The sequence below is a fragment of the Manis pentadactyla genome, chromosome 10 (assembly GCF_030020395.1).
Source record: "Manis pentadactyla isolate mManPen7 chromosome 10, mManPen7.hap1, whole genome shotgun sequence".
Classification (NCBI taxonomy): Eukaryota; Metazoa; Chordata; class Mammalia; order Pholidota; family Manidae; genus Manis; species Manis pentadactyla.
This window is the reverse complement of record NC_080028.1, coordinates 5,764,808-5,784,504: the sequence shown is the minus strand read 5'-3', so window position 1 is coordinate 5,784,504 and position 19,697 is coordinate 5,764,808. Positions and strand designations below refer to the sequence as shown.

Genomic DNA, 19,697 nt, shown 5'->3' with positions numbered 1-19,697 from the left:
AGCAAGGTCACTCTGCCTGCCTCTCAAGCAAGGGGACAGTGAAAGGCCAGCCTAGGAGACGAGCGCCTCAGGGCAGCGCCGAATGGAGCCTCCTCCACACACGCTTTCTCTGGATTGGGTGTGAAAGCTGCTCCCATGTCAGCTGACATGCCCTCATTCTAGCGCAGCTCAAGAACGGAGCCCACAGACCAAGTCTCCTGCTCCTGTCCCCTCCTTCCGGTCAGCAAAATGCCGATGAGGCGGGAGGCGGGCCAGCCCGCGGTGCCTCCCACGCAGGTCTCCATGGTTTTGCCTCTCACTCGCCAGGCAGCAACTCGAGGCAGGGAAGGTGTCTTGCTCGCTGCCACGCTCCGGGCCCAGAACCCTGGCTGCACACAGCAGGTGCTCAGCGAATCCTGCCGAGGCGGGGAATGCAAAGCCAAGGGAGAGAGGCCAGCTCCCGGGCCCAGAGAACGTCCTGGCCCTGGCCGGGTGCTCGCCAGCATCAAGGCACCCTCAGGGAAACCGCCACACAGGAGGGGCTGGGACCGGAACCCGCCGGGGTTCTACTCGTGCCTCCGGTTGGAGTCCTTCTCTGAGTCGCCATTTTCCTAGTTCGGAGATGGATTGCCACAATCTTTACCTCTGAGGGTTGCCCTGAAGCTCAAGTGAGATAACTGTGCAAATGTGTGAGGCGGAGGGAGGGTCCCCAAGTAAGCACAACTGTTATGGAAGCACTTCCACCCCGCTCCTGCTTCATTCCACTTTGTATTAATGCACGTTGTAGCTGAGTCACTCTCTCCTGCCAATCTGGTATCTGGAGGGGAGGCCAGAACTTTATCTTTTTCTGTATTGTAAGTGCCCGGCACAGGGCCTTGGCCCAGAGCAAGGAATCAGCAAAGGATAAATCAGTGGCTGAAAGAAAGAGGAGAACCAGAGGGAGGGAGGCAGGGAAGGGTGCAAGAGGGGAGGAAGCGGCGGCTAGCCTCCCTCAGAGCAGATCTCACTTGCTGCCTGTCATTAGGGGACAAGTTGAGAGGCGCAGAGAATTCTGAAACCACTGCTGTGGCATTCACAGTTGTGTCTTTTATGAAACAGCTCCTCAGGATGCCTGCTGTAGGAAGTGTACGGCACACACTAAAGGCCCCTGCCCCCTCATGGAGGCTCTGGGTTCTAGGCTTAGAGACCCCAAAACTGCAATCCCTCACCTTCTAGTTGAGGTCCTAATGGCCGAGGGACTGAGCTGGCACAGACCGGCACAGGGGACAGGGCATGGCTCCACCACCTGGAGCCGCCTGCTCGGTGCCTCAGAGTCGCAGGGGTAGATTGGGTGGCCCTCCCTCCCTGCCCTCTCCCAGGAGGGTTGTCCTGAGGGCAGAGTGAAAAGGTGAACCCTGGGGCATGAGGGGTGCTTCTGAACCAGGGAAATGGTCCTGGGCTCCGCACTAGAAGGAACTTCAGGGTCCACTGCCCATCTCCAGCACCTCTGAAGTAGTCAGGCCTGCTCTTGCTAGCTCCGGCCGGCACACTGTCTCCCCTGATGCCAGCCTGCGGGCTCCTCCGGGCCCAGAGTGGGCTCCGGTGAGTGCGGAACTGAAGGGCCCTGGCTCAGACTCTATCCCCCTGTAGCCCCCTGCTGTGTACGATGTCTGCTCTTGGGGCCTGTGCAAGAGCTGCCTCTGGGCCAGGTGCAGCCCCTACTGGCCTAGCTCCCCGTCCTGATACAGGGAGGTAACCACGAGCGTTGAGTACAGCAGAAGCTGTTTATCTCCTCTTCCTGAGGGGAAATGAGATAGAATTTCAGAGTCGTTCCCAGAAATTCTGGTCATCAGGGGCCCAGTGCCAGTTAGTCCAGGCTGCCCGCCAGGTCGAAACTAATTTGATCCAACCCACCCAAATCCAATTACATGCTGCAAACTCGGACCGAGTGTTTCCTTGGTGCCCAGGATGGTGTGGGGAGCAATGAGGAAACGGAGCTTGGCTGTCACACTGCCAGGTCCTAATTCAGATTCTGCCAATTGCTGCATGACCTTGGGCAAGCCCTTCGCCTCTCTGAGCCTTGGCTTCCACCTGTGCACAAGTGGGTAGTCATGGGACCTGCCTCCCAGGCACCTTACCACTTTTGGATACTCCACGAAACTGTGCATAGAGTTGTAAGTGACGGCAGAACCTGCCTGCCCCAAACCAGCGTGCATGTCGCATCTTCTGCAGAGCCAAGCGCACGGATCCCTCTAACGCAGGGTAGGGGGAGGCAGGCCCAATCTGTTTGTACTTAGGAGCCAGGCCTTCCTCTTCGCCTCTGGCCTGGGATAACAAAGCTGGAATGTGTGCCTCCCAAGGGTCGTTGCCATGGTGACTGCATCAATAACATCATTTTCTGCATCCGTGTCCCTTAAACACAGGGGGAGGGAAGGCCAGCTGGGAACGCAGAGTAAGGAGAAAAGAACAATTAACTCGCTCTGCCCTTCCCCCCACTTGGGAGGAAGGGATTCTCTTTCTCTTCCACCTCATCAATAGGAAATTGGACAGCCCAGAAAGAGGCTGGGGCCTTGGGGGGTGGCAGGAAGAGGCTGCTGCCTGCCCCAGACTCAGCAAACCATCCAAGCTAGGCAGGGAAATGCGACCTGGCTTCCACAGGCTCCCGAGGGGGGGATGAAGAAAACGTCAGAAAGGCCCTGCCATGGGGGACTAGCACAGCCACGGCAGCCGGGATGGGACTCGGGGGAGAGGTGACATCGACAGGCACGGCTGCGCACCGGCGCCCAGAGCTGCCTGTGGCCAGGCTGTTTCACATACTTGAGTTAAGTCATCTCACTAATATTTCTGCTGCTGCCATAAGGGCTGTTATGTCTGGTATTTTCCCCATTTAACAGATGAGACACTGAGGCATGCATGGGGAGTTAATAACAGGTGAGGGGCTGGATCGAGGGGCAGCCCTGAAGCAAGACAGAATGGAGGCAGCTCTGGGCTGCAAAATGGGCCGACCTGAAATTCTGCAGGCTGATGACCACTGCGGCTCCTGCCATTATCGAGCATCTACTGCATGCTAATCACTTTATGTGAATAACTTCCTGTAAGCCTCCTGGCCGCTTTTCAAAATAGACACTACCGTCTCCACTTTGCACGTGAGGGAGTAGGGTGAAGAAAGAAGTGGTGACTTGCCCAAGGGGCATGAACTGGGACAGGCGGATGTGAACCCATGTTTCACATCAGAACCTGTGCTCCCAGTGGACTGCCAGGAGCAATGGGGCATCCGTCCAGGGGAGCGGTGGAAGCCGGGATTGTCCCCTTTATTCCTTAACTTTGCACCCCATACTGGGTCTCTTCAAGCCCCACCCCCAGTGCTAGCTTCTCCCAGGTGCCTGCTGTCTCATCCCAACCCTCCCCCCAGTCGGAGGGTGCTGCCATCCCCCAGCCCATCAGACCCCTGCCTGAGCTCGCTGGGGGCCTGCTCATCCTGACTCCCCAGGGGCCAGCCCCAGGCCTGGCATGGAGGCAGAGGCGAGAGAATGGACCTTTCAGTCTCACCTGCAATGTTAGGAGCTTTGGCCTCACTTTTAAGAGCAATTCAGAGAGGTTAAACAACTTGCCCATGGGTGCTTGAGTAGGATGTGGTAGGGTCAAAATTTGAATCCTATTCCATCTGACTTAAAGACCTGCCCTTCTTTAGCTGAAGAGGGAACTTCCTATAGGATAAATTTGACTGTCTTCCCCATGCTAAAAACCCTTCCTTCCCCTCTCTGCCTGCCAATCCCTCACCCCACCCCATTCCAGGGCCCAGAGGGTTAGGCTGAAAAATCTCAGTATGGCATCAAGGTCCTCCCACCCCTACACAGCCCCATATGGCCTGGTAACAGGCACACTGTGCTGTGGCCCACCCAGCCTGCCCTCTCTGTTCTCTGTGGTACCTTTGGGAAAGTAGTTCCTTCCCTTCTTTGAATGGCAGCTTCTGACTAGTTATCTGAGATTCTGCCTGGGTGTCACCTCTTCTAGGAAGCCCTCCTTGTTTCCACCCTCCCCCCAAATCCCTAGGCTGGATTAGGGGTCTGCCTGGGCCTCCATGGCTCCCTGCACCCCCCCTCTCATAGCACTGATTAGAACTGTTGGGGGCAAGCTGGAGTCACCTCCTTGCTCCCTGTGCCCTGCACGGTGCCCAGCCCCGAGTGAAGGCCCGAGAAACATTCGCTGAGCCCAACTGCACTGGTGAGGGCCCTGGACTCGCTGCCCTGGGCTTTGGACTCTACATCTGAACAGGGCCAACAGTTGGGCAACAGGGAGCCCCCATGTGCAGGCCCAGGCCTGCTGCCTGCAGTGCAGTGCCAGCCTGGAGCCAGCGCCGCCTGTCCGCCTGCCAGTCCAGACGTACCTCGACCCCCTAATTACACTCCAACAGTATTTAGGATCCCCTAGTTACATCCATCTGTGCCTGGATGGTGCCCTGAGAGCCTCTCATTACAAGGCCTGGGCTGTAGCAGAGACACAGGGCCCCCGAACTTACATCCTTCTGGGCAATTCCAGGCCTGGCCAGGGCACCAGCACCCGGCTGCCCCTGACTAGACCCCAGCTGCCCTGAGCCCAGCCCACCGCAGGCTACATCCTAGAGTCAGTCCCACCTGAGACATGGGTGTGATCAAGACTGCGGGCTTCCGCCTACCCACAGCCCCTCGGTGCCAGGTCCCATACCAGGCTCTTTGCAAATGACCTTAATTGACTGTCTCCATGACTCTGAGTGCCATGTGCCATCAGCAGGCCACCCTGACAGGTGATAATGCTGAGGCCCAGAGAGGTTTCTCAGCTTATGTAATGGACCAGGGACCTGATCCCCCACCCCAGCCACTTGAATAGTAGGCCTAAAGGGGTCTCAGCACCTTGGCCAAACGCTTACCTTACATCCCACCGTCCTTGGTACCCCTCAACTGTCTCAGTGGCCCTCAAGGGGGTTCTGCTCAGTTTCTGCCCCTTGCCGGGGTCTCACTGCCCTCCTCAGCCTTATCTCCCCGCTGCTCTCCCCATTCCCGGGCACACAGACCCTCCTGCCCTCCTGCCCTCCTACTGCCCTGCCCCTTTCTTCAGGCTCGGTGGCCCCCGTCAGGGCCCAGGAGGACTGGCCTTGAGCGTGTGCTCTACCTTCTCTCAGCACCTGCTGCCCAGCTGGTCCAGCCACAAGATTCTGGCCCTCATATGACGTGATCCCAGGCCCTCCCATGTTCCTTCGCTCACTGCCTGCTTGCCGACTCCTTCCGCAGATCCTTAAGCAGGGTCTCTTCTCCACCAGGCCGTTCTGTAGGGCCATCGTCCTCTGTCTGTGCCTTTTATCTTGCTCTGCCCTCCTGGTGGCTGACCGGAGTCGAGCCCATTGTAGGTGTTCAACAGACACTCTAGGTTGGTGAGACCACAAGCATACTGTTTTTTGGACAAAGGGCATACTCTGAAACGAAGCCATCCTGCGTTGAGTTTACATGCGAGCAAACAGCCAGATGGGCTGGTTTTCTGGAAAGCCAGAGCTGGAGGGGACCTTGGAGAGCAAGTAGATGCAGCCTCTCCTTTTCTGCTGAGGAGGCTAAAGTCCACAGGACGGTGTCCTGCCCTGGTCAGGCAACAGTTAGCATGGTGTCCACACATAATCTTCCCACTCCCAATCCTTCTGGCTCGCAGAGCCCCAAATCCCAAGCCCAGCAGTCTTTCTGTCACATCAGGAGGTGGCTCACGAGGCCCTGCTGGTTCAGGGGCTGGTCTTTGAGCCCACCGGTTCACTGGCTCATCCTATAAACCTTTGCTAAGTACCACCTGTGTGCAGGCCCACGTGAGGCTGGGAGAAGAGCCAGCCAGGATGCCCACTCCACTGGGTGCATTTTCAGCTGAGACCAAATCCACTGCCATGGCTGTTCACTGGGTGGGCAGGCGCAGCGTACGTGGGCAGACGGACAGATGGATGGGTGAGGAGCTGGGACTGTGGCTGGCTCCTGGAGTACCAGACGAGAGCAGGTGGGTGAGCTGGGCCTGCCTTCTCAGAAAGCAGGATGGACATGAGCGTCCTTTCCCCCCCGTGCCTTGACCAGCCCCGGCACTGAGAGTCCCGGGAAGCTGCGTGGGTGAGGACCACGTGGCGGCCTGTGCAGACATGCACGGACATGTTGCAGAACTGTGGAGTGCCAAGGGGAGATGGGCACCACCGAGGTGGGGCAGGCCACGTTTCCCAGGGCTGCCCCACACCTCCATCCTGACCTGTTCTAAGGCATGCGGCCCTGGAACTGCTCAGTTTCAGAGGAGGATGGATCATTAAAGGGCAGTGAAGAGGTGACGGTTCCAGCCCAGGGTCCCAAACAGCAAGCTCAGTGAGGACTGGCCTGTCCCCCACTGGCTGACTGTGGCACCTGTCCCTTCAGAGCCACTCCTCACCCTGGGCCCCCACCCCTCCATCCCCTCCCAGGGCAATACTCCCTCCTCTACTGCCCCCTGAAGTACTCCAGCCGATCACTAGGCGTCGCCACGACACACGTCCAAGCCTCTGAGGACAGAGGCTGGGGCCACAGAGACCTGAGAGGCTTTCTTGCCACCTAACTTTTCACTCCACTCAGGCTCAGGCTTGGGAGCCTGGCGGCATCCTTCCCTCCCCTGGGCTGCCAGATTTAGCACAAAATCCTACCATGCCCAGTTACATCTGGATTTCAGGTAAACAACAAGTACTTTCTCAGTATACGTACATCCCCAAAGTTGCATGGGTCCTACTTCTACTAAAAAGGTATTCATTGTTTATCTGAAATCCAGCTTTAAACAAGTGTCCTTATTTTATCTGGCAACCCTATCCCTCCCTCCACAGGGACCCTAAAGAAGCCACGGGGACAGTCAGCTCATGTAGGTCCCAGGCTGTGGCTTGGCCGTGACCAGGGAACCAGTCTGTGTCTCCTCCCAACAGGTGACCAAGTGGAGGGAGCCCAGACGCGGGGGGAGGGGGTCAATGCTGCGGCCTCATGGGTGTTCCCACGGCAGCCCCTGGGGACCCAGGAGGAGAAGCGAACAAGAACTAGGGGATGTGCTGGCAGGAGATTCCTGGAGGACACGAGCAGCTCCCCAGAGCCACAGCCTCTCCTGCATGGCCCACCATGGGCGGTGGGAAAGAGCACGGACTCCGGGGCTGCAAATGGCTGGGCTCTGTCCTGGCCCCATGGCAGATGCACTGCGCTCTTGCCTACCTGCACCTCCATTCCCTTCTTTGCACAGTGGGGTGCCAGCTGTTACTTCCCAGGGTCCTTTGGGGAGTAAAGGGAATCAAGAGTTTTGCACACAATAGGAACTCAGCAAATGTTGAGGAGTACACTTCCCTTTCCTAAGAGTGTGTATCAAGGGCAAGTACCACCACCCTTGGGAATGTACACCGATTCCCACCATTTATTGTAACTTGACATGGGGGTGTACACTCAGTAAATGAACACGTGGGTGTACACTGGGTCAGCCACAGTGATGGCGGCCCTAGGGAACAGAGGTCAGGGGCTGAGGCAGCAGGTAGGAAATCGGAGAAACCAGCTCGGGCAAAGGCATGGAGGCATGAACTGGGGGAGTCTCTGCACTTCTGACAAACTTGGGCTATCCTGCTGGAGACGCCTCAGCCGACCTGCAGGGTGACCTCACTGCGGGAGTGAGAGCAGGTGAGCCAGCACCTGCGGCACCAGTCGAGCCACAGCGCCCTGGGCAAGTCCTCCCAGGCACTGTGTGCGCTGTGCGGCACCGGGAATGTGGACGTACGCTGTGGAGTCCGCACCACTCACAGTCGAGCCATCACCTCCCTCATGAGACAAATCCTGCCCCCTCTCCATGCCATTCGGCAGGCCTCCTTGGCTCCCTGGCTGTGCTGGATATAAGAAACGTGCCCTTCTTGGGAGCCCGGGAGCTCGCGAGCTCGCAAGCGGGTCCCCTGGGAGAGAGGGCTGAGCCACGTGGTGCCCCGGGAGAGGGAGCTGTGCCTGCCTGAGTCGGAGAGGGCTTCACAGAGGAGGTGAAGGCAAGCTGGGGTCTGAGCTGATGGAGACTCTCCAGGAAGCGAGGGGGATGGGGAAAGGCCTCGGAGGCAGAAGAAAGAGCACACGCCTCGGCCCACAGGTGCTAAAGGGCACGCGTCACAGGGCTCCCTGGCCACGGGGAGCACAGAGGGTGCGCGGGGGAGGGACGGCGGAGGAGCGCGCTATGGAAGGCCTGGAGGGTGGGGGGGCAGAGGTCCTGGCACATGAGAGAGAAGGGTTCGCTGTGGCTGCTTCATGATGTGCACAGTCTGGAGAGGGGCCATGGGAGGAACCTGAGTGGGGAACAGCATGGCCAGAGGGTCACGGAGGACATGGCCAGCCGGGATGGGGGGACCGCAGAGGCAGCTGCCGCACTAATTTGGAGAAAGGGTGAAGCCTGGCCCCAGGCAGAGGTGGGGGAGGTGGGGCCCCTGAGCCACCGAGGCTCCAGGCTGCAAGGCAACCCCTGCCTGTGGCTGCTCTCCAGCCGCTTGTTTATTCGGATTCCTGGGTCTTAGGAGTCGGTCAGACCTGGGTTCAAATCTTGACTGTGCTACTTACTCACTATGGACAAATCTTTGCTTCTCAGCCCCCACTTAGTCACCTGTGAAATGGGGCTAATAGTATTCACATGGCCCAAGCATTCTCAGGATCCGATTACTCATGTCAAAGTCCAGGCACCGTGCTGGGTACGCAGTGATGCCCAGGGACAGCTGACCGTTTCAGTGGTCTCAGGGCCAGGCACTCCACCAGGGGACAGTGTGTTCCTATTAGCTTACTTCAGTCCTTGTAAACATTCTATGATGCGTCCTAATTCCATTTTGCAGGTAAGAAATGGAAGCCCTGGGAGCTGTGGCTGAGAGGGGAGCTCTCTGGCCTGCCTCTGGCCTGGTGCTCACTCTGTCCCGCACTGTCCACCCTGGGGTCCCGAGCGCCTACGGCAGGGGGAGATCCCCACCTCCAATGCCGTGAAGTTAGGTCCCGGGGTCCTGGGCAGGGCTGCCTGGCCAGGGCTGGCTGGAGGCCAGGCCAGGAGAAGGGCGTGGAGCTGGGCTCACCAGCCAAAGGAGTTGTTTATGGGGTGGGAGTCTCATAAAAAATAATGGGCCGGATTTATTGTCCCTGCCTGAAGGGCCGTTCCAGACCGCACTGGGCCAGGACGGGCCTCCTCCCGCAGCGCTGTAAATCTTCCCACTAAGTGCGAGAGCTGTTTATCCTCCCACCCGCCTGGTGGGCAGCAGGGAGGGGGCGGAGGGTGGTGGTGGTGGAGAACCTACACAACACAGGCCCAGCCCCGTGACCCAGCCTGGCTGGTCCATTCCTGAGGCTGGGGTGGGATTCTGGGGGCATGGCCACACCAGTCCCCCTTATTTAACACAGGAAGTTCCCAGCCATGTCCCCCCAGAGGGGTCCCAGCACCTGCAGCAGATGATGGAAAGCCCTGGAACAGGACAGGGGATATCTCTGGCCCTGTGGGAACCACACTGGTGCTCCTTGGGTCAAGGCCTGGTCCACATCCCACAACGTGGGCATCATCCCTGGAGCCAAGCGGAGCCTGCCAGCCAGGTGTGCTGATAGGTTCCTGGGATGATGTGTGGCTGCGGTGGCTTGAGAGGGACCTTGTCTCTCTCCACAGGCTTGTTTATGAGTCTGGATGGGGGTGGAACTGGAGAAGAAGCCTGCTTTGGCGTTAGGGATCTGTGCCCAAAGGCTCTGTCCAGCCCGTCTGGGGTCTGAGTAGAGGCTGCAGGGAGCGCTTCGCTCTGAAGCGCACTCCTCAGCAGGCATGCAGCCTCCCCTGCCGACAGAGTGAGCGAGCACAGGGCCCCCTTGTCCCCGACCCCCTGCAGGGCCCCCCCACACCGTCCGCTCAGCGGGTTTCCTTGTTTCTGTGGGTTCTGGGGGACGTGTCCTGGAACAAAGCAGGGGCTTCTGAGCATGGCCCCCTAAGTGGGATGGAGGAGCCCAGCTGCTTTCCCATGCCTGGGCACAAGTCCCTGAGGTACAGTGCCACAGATGGCAGAGCGCCGCTGTCCCCGGGCCCCCAGAACTCACGTGGGGAGGTTAGAGACTCCCCTGGAGCACCCCAAGCCCCTGACCCCCGTGAGCCCCAGGTCCCCGAGCTTTTCCTCACACTGGTCGATCCTGGCAGCTGACTCAGGCCCAGGCTGGGGCCAGTGAGAGAGGCCGGGCACCTGCACAAGCCCTTCCCAGACACCTGCGAACCAGGCCACCTCGCCGGAGTGCCAAGAGGGGGCCACGCTTCAGCCATGGAAGCAGGGCCTGGTGGTCCTGCTCTGAGTCTCCAGGCTCCAGCCAGGCGCCTACTCCAAACAGAACAAGGCTCTGCTTGCCCAGAGCCAGGGCCACAGAGGCACCCCACACCCGCGTGCTGTGGGGAGCAGGCCCCTCCCCAGGGCCAGCCTGCAGATGGTCCCGCCTGCCCTGCCTATCACCTGCCAGTCAACCACACTCCCGTCACCTACCCCCCAGCCATCCTCTTGTCAGCCTCCTTTCACCCTCCTGTCACCTGCTGTCACCATCCTCCTGTCACCTGCTGTCACCACCCTCCTCTCCACCCACGCTGCCCCATGTGGAGCTCCAGGCACCCCCTGCCACCAGTGCCAATTCCCAGCAAATTGCTTCATCTCCCTTTCCGACCCAAGGTGGACAGCGATCTTCCTAAAATATGGACCGTACCTCCATCCCCAGGACTGATAGGGTGCCTGTCTCTTTCCCAGTAAAGTCCAAACTCCCACTAAACCCAGTTTCCTGAGCCTCTCATTTCCACAGGCGATGGGTCTGGTTTTGGGCTCTGGGACCCACTCTCTCCAACAGGCAGGACAGGCTGCTGGGACACCGACTCTCTGGCCAGCCAGAGCAAAGTCACAGCCTCCGATGGCAGGGCACCCCACCAGAGGCCAGACCCATCCTGCCTGCAGGAAGGGCCCAGGCAGCACAGACCCGCAGGCTGAGAGCGGGAAAGGGTGCTGGGGGTGGGAAAGGCGGTGGACAAGAGTCCAGGCTAGGTCAGAAACAAAACCAAAGACAACCACATAAGAAAAGCATCGGGCACAGAGGAGGGGCTCGTCCCCCTTCCTCCAGGGAGGCTGCACGCTGTATAGACATGACCCTGCATCAGGGCAAATGCTGGCTGCCAAGCCACCAGGCTCTGCAGCCCTGGGGCAGCCGTGGAACCAGCCCCTCAGTCAGATGGCCCCAGAGGTAGGGGTGTCTGAGACACCCCACCACCCCCACTGCAGACTCTCCATCATGGAGCTCAGGCTCAGGAAGGCACGAGGTGGGCCCTGCTTCTGTGCCACTGCCTCTCTGTCTTCATAGCCCTACTCCAAGTTGTTTTGCAAGGTCAGCTGCCCCCAATCCATCACTTTCAGCCAAGGTCTGGACCCTTGGTTGGTCCTGACTAGTTTCTTACCCTCTCCTTCCCGCCATATCCCCCACTGGCACCCAATTCCCCAAAGCTCCAGGCTGTGCTGGCCCCTCTGTCCACTGACTGCTGCCCACTCTCCACTTTTTCAACCCCTGCCCACCTCCCCCAGCCCCCAGGCAGAACTAAGTTCCCTCAGACCTGACGAGGCTGCTGGCTGAGCCCCTAGCACTGCCCAGGCCCACACTCCCACCCAGCAGAGCACACCAGGCCTCACCCACCGTGCCAGGCCGGGCCCTGCACACAGATTTGGGTACCATAGTCCCAATCCAGCCGACCTGCACATTGGGCAAGGAAGTCCCTCCTTTCTTTAGAACTCGATTTCCACGCCTGACCAAAGGAGTGAGCTATGGGATAGCTGAGAGTGTTTATAGCAACCTTTAAATACTGAGGGGCACGGTAGGAGGGGGCATGATTTGAACTGCAGATTGCCGGAATGCCAGTTCCAGAACTACTCCCACAGGCCAGTGATACTGGGCACGTTATGCGCCATCTGCACATGGGAGTAGCTAGTACCTATCCCGCAGGGCTCAAGGGACTAAACGAGGTGATGTCAGGGTGACTGTGTGTCTTGGATTGCTTGGGAAGGTCCCAGTTTATACCTGCTGCCTCATCACACTTAGTAGTTTCTCCCTCCAGACCGATTTTTCTCAGCTCGTTATGATATGGTTATTCTATGGAAACTCCTCCGTCCCTTATTTAGTAGTTAATCCCCTTTCTAGACTGAAGCTTTCCAGGGGACCACGCCTGCTTTTGTTTGCACTGGGATCCCGGGACCAGCCGGGCACCTGGCACATGAATGAATGAAACAGTGACCTGTAGTCGCACAGCTAGTCAGACGCAGGCCTGTCCAAGCTCCTCTCCTCCCTAAATCAGTTCTGCTCAGACTGAAAGGATTCTTCATAGGGAGGAGAGGCAAAAGTTCATTCAGAACTTTTGGAATGCACAGATATGACATCAATTTAAGAAAAAAGCAGGAACAGGAAGGGGAAAGAGCTTGGAAGTACTGGCTCCTCGGCGGTCCATTTACTCCGGAGGGGCGCTCCAGGCTCCTGACCAGATGGGGTGGAGGAGGGACGCCAGGGTTTGCTGGGTCCGGGAGGTGAGTGTGGGCTGTGATGGGGTAGAACCCACGCCCAGAGCGCTGAGAGGGAGGCGGGCCACAGATCCCAACAGCTCGGGGTCCTGTCCTGCGTGGTGCTGGCACAGAGGAACAGCCTGAGTTCTAAAGACCTGACAAGCTGCCTAAAGAGTCGCCACCCTGAGGGCAGGCCCTGTACTGGCCGCTTCAGAGCACCGCCTCTAACAGATCCCCGGGAGGAATTACTGGTCCCAATTCACTGATGAGGAGACCCAGAGAGGCAGGTGTGACTGTGCAGAGGCCACACACAGATGGGGAATGGCTGAGAACCTAAAACTCCTGACCCCAGCCTGGCCAGGTGCAGGTGCCTTGGGCTAAGGTTCATGCTGTGCCTGGGAAGAGGGGCGACGCTGAAGAGCTAAGCTCCATGGTCTTGTTTCTCAGCCAGGAGCTCAGACTGACCCTGGCTGACCTCACTCATGCATCCGGTCCCCTCTAATCGAAACCAGCCTTTCTGCAGCTCCCCCTGCAAAGAGGCTCCAAAGAGCTGACGGGCATCAGGGAGAGTCACGTGACTAAGGAGTCTGATTTGTCAAACGGCTCCAGACTCACCGGTCCTCTCAGGAGCCACAGAGATCAGAGGCCACTTAGGTCCAAACAAACTAGGTCTAAGCACCCTGGACAATCTCTGATTTTGAGCTCTAATAATCATTAGCTGACACACAGTTGTGGTGGGGCAGTTGCCACACTGACGGAGGCTCAGGAGGGAGGCAGCCTGCCCAGTCACCCAGGCCCTGTCTCTGCCCACCGACGTTAATGAGCGGCCGGCCCACATTCCGTGCAGTTGGCCTGTCCTTTCGGACCTTCCACACAGCCTTTGGAACCCTGGAGATGCTGCCACTTGCCCTCTGGGAGATAGCCAAGAAGTCATCTGCTGTTTTTTAGATTGATTCATTGCCCAGACTTAAAAATTGGGAGATTTACACAAAAATCCTCATTAGAGAAGGGACTACTGTAACCAACATGCTGGCTAACACGGATTGGGGCTGAGATCCACATCTGTATTCTGGCTAAATCGTGACTCCTGGCTTCTCTTAAAAATCTGGCCCTGGCTGCCCAGGGCCTTTGGGTGGGGTGAGGCATTGGGCTCAGGCTCCACTGCCCAGTTATCTGAAGCCCAGCCCCCGAAGCACCCGAGTTCCGCTGGGAGTCCTCCGTGCCCCACTGCAGCAACCTCCCACCTCTGCGGACTCTGTTTCCCCTGGCTGCCCTCTGGGTGAAATTCCAGCTCCTGCCCAAGCTCCACCAGCCTCGTGGGCTCTGGCTGCTGCCAGGCTCCCTGCATCCGGGGCTCCTCTCCCCTTGGCTCGCTGTGCTCCACTATCCTGCCCGTCAGTCTGCTCGTCACAGAAGCTGGGTCCATGCCTGCCTTGGGGCCTTTGCACGCGCCCCTCCTGGCACATTCCCCCAGCTCCTCCCATGGCTGCTCTCGCTCGTGATTCGGTTTCAGCTCACACGTGCCTTCCTCGAAGAGGCCTTCAGTGCCTGCCTGTTCCTGTCTACACCTCCACCCGGTTTCTTTCCTGACCAGCCTCATCTCCTCAGAACTAGTGGAATCTGCACCTGGGCTGCAATCCTGACTCTGCCCCCTCCCTGTAGTGGGACCATGGACGGGTTCCCCGACTTGACTGGGCTGTGGCTTCCTCACCTGTCACAGGCGGAGGACATCCCCACCTCACCAGGCTACTGTGAGGGCCTGACTCAGAGTCGGGGTGCGGCCCTACCACAGAGGCTGTCGCTGCTCCCCACATCATGGTGTGCCCAGACCCCATGCCGCCGGCTGATGCTGGAGTTTGCTTTGTAACATCCTGCAGTACAACGAATGCCTACAGGCCAAACCAGGACCTGGGGACGGACAGGCCACCTTTCACAGCATTGCTTTCCCTTTCCTACACGCCCTCCTTTCAGGCAGGGGCCTCACTACTTGACCTGGAGCCTGGCTGGTGGGAAAGGTGCCAGAGGAACAGAGCACACACAACCTGGCCCTGCCTCGGGGACTTCACGCCTGCTCCGAGCAGTGGCCCCGTGAAGTCCTCCTCGATGGAAGCAGGACTCCCCTCTCACCGCCCACACCCGTGGTCTTCCCCATGCCCCATGAATCTGCTTCTCTTGAAGCTGACTTGGGTGCCCATCTTGGGGGCCCACCCACGAGTCGACGAGGCTGCAGCAGGCTCCTGGCAGCCGCGGACCTCGGCCTTCCCGTCCTCCAGCGGGCACGGCAGGGCTGGGCATTACCAGGCATCTTGTCTCTGAGAAACGGCTTCAAGTAGTGCCGAGAATTCAGAGGCATCCGGTAAAGCAGCCCTGCTTCACTACCCTCGGTCCTGTGCTTTTAACTGGTTTCTGCTTTTCTTTCTCGGGAAGTGCTTTCAAATAAAGAGCATGCCCTGGGCCCCCCACTCCCGTGTCACCCCAGGCCCCTGCAGCTTTAGCGGACGGACGCCAAGCGCTCTACACTCAGGAGCTTGTCCCATCCTGCACCACAGGGAGGACGAAGGAGCTGAGGCGCTGTGCGGCGAAGCTGCCTTAGGAAGGACCCCTGGCCGGGGGGGTGGAGGAGCTGTGTTCACAGCCAGTCTGGCTGACCCAGAGTCTAGTGCCGCCCTTTCGTTCCCCGCCTTTCAGTGTGAGCCACGCTCTCTGGGCTGCTGCTGGTGCCCTTACAGGGAGGTGAGGCCCTTACAGGAGGGCTGTCCAGTGATGGGGGCAGGGGGCAGGTTGGGTCCGGGGACTGTCCTATGCTCCCCCCACATCTCCTCCCTTGAGGGGGCGCTGGCTCTTGCCTCTGCCCTCAGCCCACCTCAAGACCCTGATGCTCCCCATTATTCTAGGCGAGATATGCCACCAAGCCTTTGCAAATGCAGCTCCCTGTGCCTGGAGGTCCCCTTCTCTAAACATACGGGTCCTGGCTCCTGGCCAGCTGTCCCCTCTCACAGCCCTGCTGCTTTGAGCCCAAACTCCGATGACCACTGCTCCGACACCAAGGACCTTCACCCGCTGGGCCAGGCAGAGGGCCAGGCTCTGTCCCAGTCTGGGGCTCTCACCAGGCTGCCCTGGCACTCGGGCTGGTCAGAGTCTTCCCCTGTCCTCTTCACTGGCACCCCACCCCACCTGGCCCCCAGAGGGCAGCAGGATAGACCATGCAGAGAGAAACTGGCATTCAGCCTGGTCAGGCCTTGAGCCCCCTCTGTGGAAGGGGACATGGAACACGGGGCCCCACTCTTCTTGGCCACAGTCAGCCTCCAGCCCACAAAGGCAAACAGCTTCTCTGGTCACACCTGCCTATTTGTGGCCCCACCTTGTGACCACATAAAAATATCAGGAACACCAACAGGCCTGGTGCAATGGGCGGAGGGAACAAACTGGGAGGAGTGCCTGCAGAGACACCATCAGCAGCACAAAACAGCCATTCAGGCCGCCACCAAAATTGCTGGCCTTGACCTGGGACCCAGGTGTGAAGGAGGGGCTTTCCAGGGCCGCCTGCTGCTGCGGTGGAGGCGGGTGGGGGGAGTGCCGCCCAGTGGTCACTGCAGTGGGCCTACTGTGGGAAAGGTGCCTGCCCAGGAGGGGCGCCTGCCCAGGAGGGGGAGGGGCAGCACTCACCGTTGGAGCGGTGGATGCAGGTGTGCTGGTTGTCACTGAGGAAAAAGCCAGTGTGGCACTGGCACTCGTAGCTGCCCATGGCGTTGACGCAGATCTGCTGGCAGCCACCGTTGTTGTCCTGACACTCGTCCACGTCTGAGAGAAGAGAGAAAGCAGGGGAGAGGGAAAATCACACCTGGAGCCGGAATAAGGTGTGCTCAGCTGGTGGGACATGGGTACAGTTCCCCGAGGCCGCGAGGAAGGGGCCATGGCAGTACTCCATGGCGGTACTCACGCCGCGAATATGCTCCACGTGGCCCTTGACAACAGTACCCCATTGAGTTATTCCACAGAGGCAGTTACACGGGCCGTAATGCCGGCTGATTTTCCTGTGCGCCGGGCTCTGTCCTGAGAATCTCCTGTATTAGCTCCTTAAATCCTCATAACAACCCTCAGTCAGCTCTAGGTATCAGCCCATTTTGTAGATGAGGTCACTGAGGCACAGAGCAGCAAAGTCACCTGTCCAGGGTCCACAGACAGGATGCAAGGCTGACTCCAGACCTGGGCTCTGGCTGACGTCGCTGGACTTACCCTTTCTAGGAAGACTGTGCAACCCACACTGCCTACCCCAACACACGGCGCCTCTCCCAAATCCCGTGGCCCTTCCTTCTTCAATCATACCCCAGACTTACAGCCAGCGGCACAAGACCCTGCCACAGGGAGAGGCTGGGGACAGGGCAGCCTGCTTTCTGCCTTGCAAAGTGATTTCAAAGGCCCAGAGAATGGAGCAGTTTTTAAAAGGCTCTGATCTCTGGCTGCTAAGACTGCCGCGGAAGGCTGCCAAATAGTCTCTCCCCTTCTGCGGGAGAGACAGACCTCAGGGCTGAAACTCGTGTGGACGGGAGGCTGCTGGCGCGAAGGCTGTCTGCTGAAAGGAGTCTTCATGGGGTTCTGGTCTTACACAGAGCAGCGTGTTTCAATTACCAGAGTCATAACCCCTACCTTACCAGTTTGTTTAATGAAAGAAGGGCTTTTTAAACCTCAATGTGCCAGGTCTGTATTGTCATTTTAACAGGCAATAGACAAAACGACAAAGGCAAGGTGAGTTACTGGCAGATTCCAGCCGACCCCTTGACCCTCAAAACACACACACGTTCCCTTTGGCACTGGGCTTCCATACAGTTCCTTTTACCGCAGCCGTTCTTTGAGAACTGCAACCAAAAGGATGTGAAAAGGTAAAGGCTCAGGCAGCGTGGTCTGCACTGACCCGGGAGGGGACGCAGCTCTGGCAGGCAGCGCTGGGCACAGCAGGCCACTTCACTGCCCAGGAGACCACGCGGGGTGAAAGGCAGGCCTTTACTCAGCAGGCCCAAATGTCAGCCATGAGGCAGCCAGCAGGGAAGCAGAGCTCTGAACTCTAAAGCCACCAGCAGTGACAGCTATAATGGTAAGGTGGCTCTTGCTGAGAGGAGGCTACGGCGGGGGGAGGCTGGGAAGGATAGTGAGGGGTTATTCTGAGACCCTTTCTCACTCAGCAAAGTCTCTGCTGGCTGCTGAAAGGCCCAGTGCCAGGGGACACCTGCACTAAGCCACGCCTGGGGCCTGCTCCCTATTAATAACAACACAAGCCACTGTTCCCCAAGTGCTCTTTCTGTGTCAGGCATGGGGCCTCACAAATACCCAGTGATCCTTGCAGCAATCCTGAGTGACAGGTTGTGTTGCAGACTCCATTTTACAGATGAAGACACTGAGGCACAGAGAGCTGAAATAACTTGAGCAAAGTCACACGGCTACTCAGAGCCACGGCGGGGCTCGAACCCACTGTCCACGTCTGGGCACATGCTGTTGGATCCCACTGAGCTGCCCATGTCAGAAATGGCCTTCAGACTAATGCTGCGTAGAACCAGCTACTCTTCACATGAGCCTGGGCTGGGTGTCACCCCGAACACACGTTTGTGGACCCCAGATGCAAACGCGAAGCCAGAGCCAGCCTGCCCTATAACGTCAGGAATGCCCTGGCACCTGGGGCTCGTCCTGTCTCTGTCCCAAAGCTCCTGGTGAGGCTCTATGCTCTCGGGCTGGCACACAGAACAGTGCAGTCTGAACCCTGGTAGCTGCTCCTGGGACTCTGTCCAGACGCCCTCCAGGTCACATGTCCTTGCTTCTCAGATTCTTGCTCTGTCCCGCGGCTTCCCCAGTTCTGGTAAAGGTCCCATTGGTAAAACCAACAAAACAGACACGAGCCCTTAGATGCTGAGTCCATGGTGTGGAAATGTTACTTCCACCCCGCTACGAATGAGCTCCCTGGTGCCATCCATCCGGCCTGGCCCACACCCCCACCTCCCTGGGAGCGAGGGACCGAAGAGCCCTTGACGTAGCACATCTACAAACCCTCAGAGAACTGGCAGAGTGGCTGGGCCTTGGGACAGGGCTGTTTACACTAGCAGGGAGCAGTGACTCTGAACACTGATGAATAATTTGAAACAAATGCAAGGCCATGTAAACATTTCTTTTCCCTATTATCAAGTGATAAAGCACTAAGATTAAGCAAGAGCGGAGAGGGGGCTGCCCCCCTGCACCCTTTTACCACTCTGGTCCAAACACAGGCCTCCCCAGTTTGAGCAGGAAATCAGTCTCAGAATCCCTCTGGGTAGCCTGCAGTCATTGCCAACTTCTCGAGGGGCCTCAGGCCCACCTCACACCCCTCACACCCCTGTGTCCCCAGCACTCCAAATGGACCCACAGTGAGATCTGAAGAGTGACCGAACATCTGGGGCATTTGGGTCTGTAAGGTGAGATGGCTGCCCACCAGCCTAGGATAGACTGTGTCCACCTGGAGGCCCTGCCAGGCCCAGCTCAGCACTATGGGAAGTTCATAGCCCCTTGGCCTTCCTGAGGGGGGCCAGCTCAGCACACAGCATTCCTTGTCCCCCAGGACTTGGCATTCTGTTATGAGAGATGCCCATGGCAAGGAGAGCGCCTACACCTAGCCTGTGCAGGAGGAATTGCAGCTTGCGTCCTCCAGGAAGCCCTCCTGGACTGCTTGAGGTACACACAGTCTTCTTTCCTCTCTCCTGTGGAATTGACTGCCCCCTGCCCTGGTAGAGACCCTGTCTGGGAACCCCACCCAACCACTCCACCCCCAGAGATGAGCAAGGTTGGCCGGGCAGGGCTGGCAGCCTTACTATCATAACTAACAGAACACACTGCTGGCCAGGCCCAGCTTGGGCACTGAGGCGCTAGCTTAATCCGCACAATCCTGTGTGGACCTATTTGTTTGTTTTTTTAATCATCCAGATTCTCAGATGAGAAAACAGGCCCAGAGAGGGGAAGAGACTTGCCCAAGACTAAAAAAGTGGGAAGGGGGATTTGAAGCCAGTGAGCCTGGAGCCAGAGTCCTTATTCTGCTCTTCCGTGATCTGGCTTCTCTGAATGAGGGTGCTTGGAGCGTAATCATGGCAGTGAGTAAATTCCCTGGGTATTTATGCTTATCAGCCTTCCCCAGCCTCACACACTCATGTCTCCAAAACCCAATGCAAAAGCCCCCTCA

At 58.3% G+C, this 19,697-nt stretch overlaps 1 protein-coding gene across 2 annotated transcripts in view; it reads right to left on the bottom strand.

Moving 5' to 3' along the window:
• SCUBE1 (signal peptide, CUB domain and EGF like domain containing 1) overlaps positions 1-19,697 on the bottom strand; it is a 122,562-nt gene that overhangs the window by 64,037 nt on the left and 38,828 nt on the right. For both annotated transcript variants that reach the window (XM_036931446.2, XM_036931447.2), the window contains exon 4: positions 16,169-16,303. In XM_036931446.2, the coding sequence (XP_036787341.2) occupies positions 16,169-16,303 (135 nt within the window). The remainder of the gene's footprint in view (positions 1-16,168; positions 16,304-19,697) is intronic.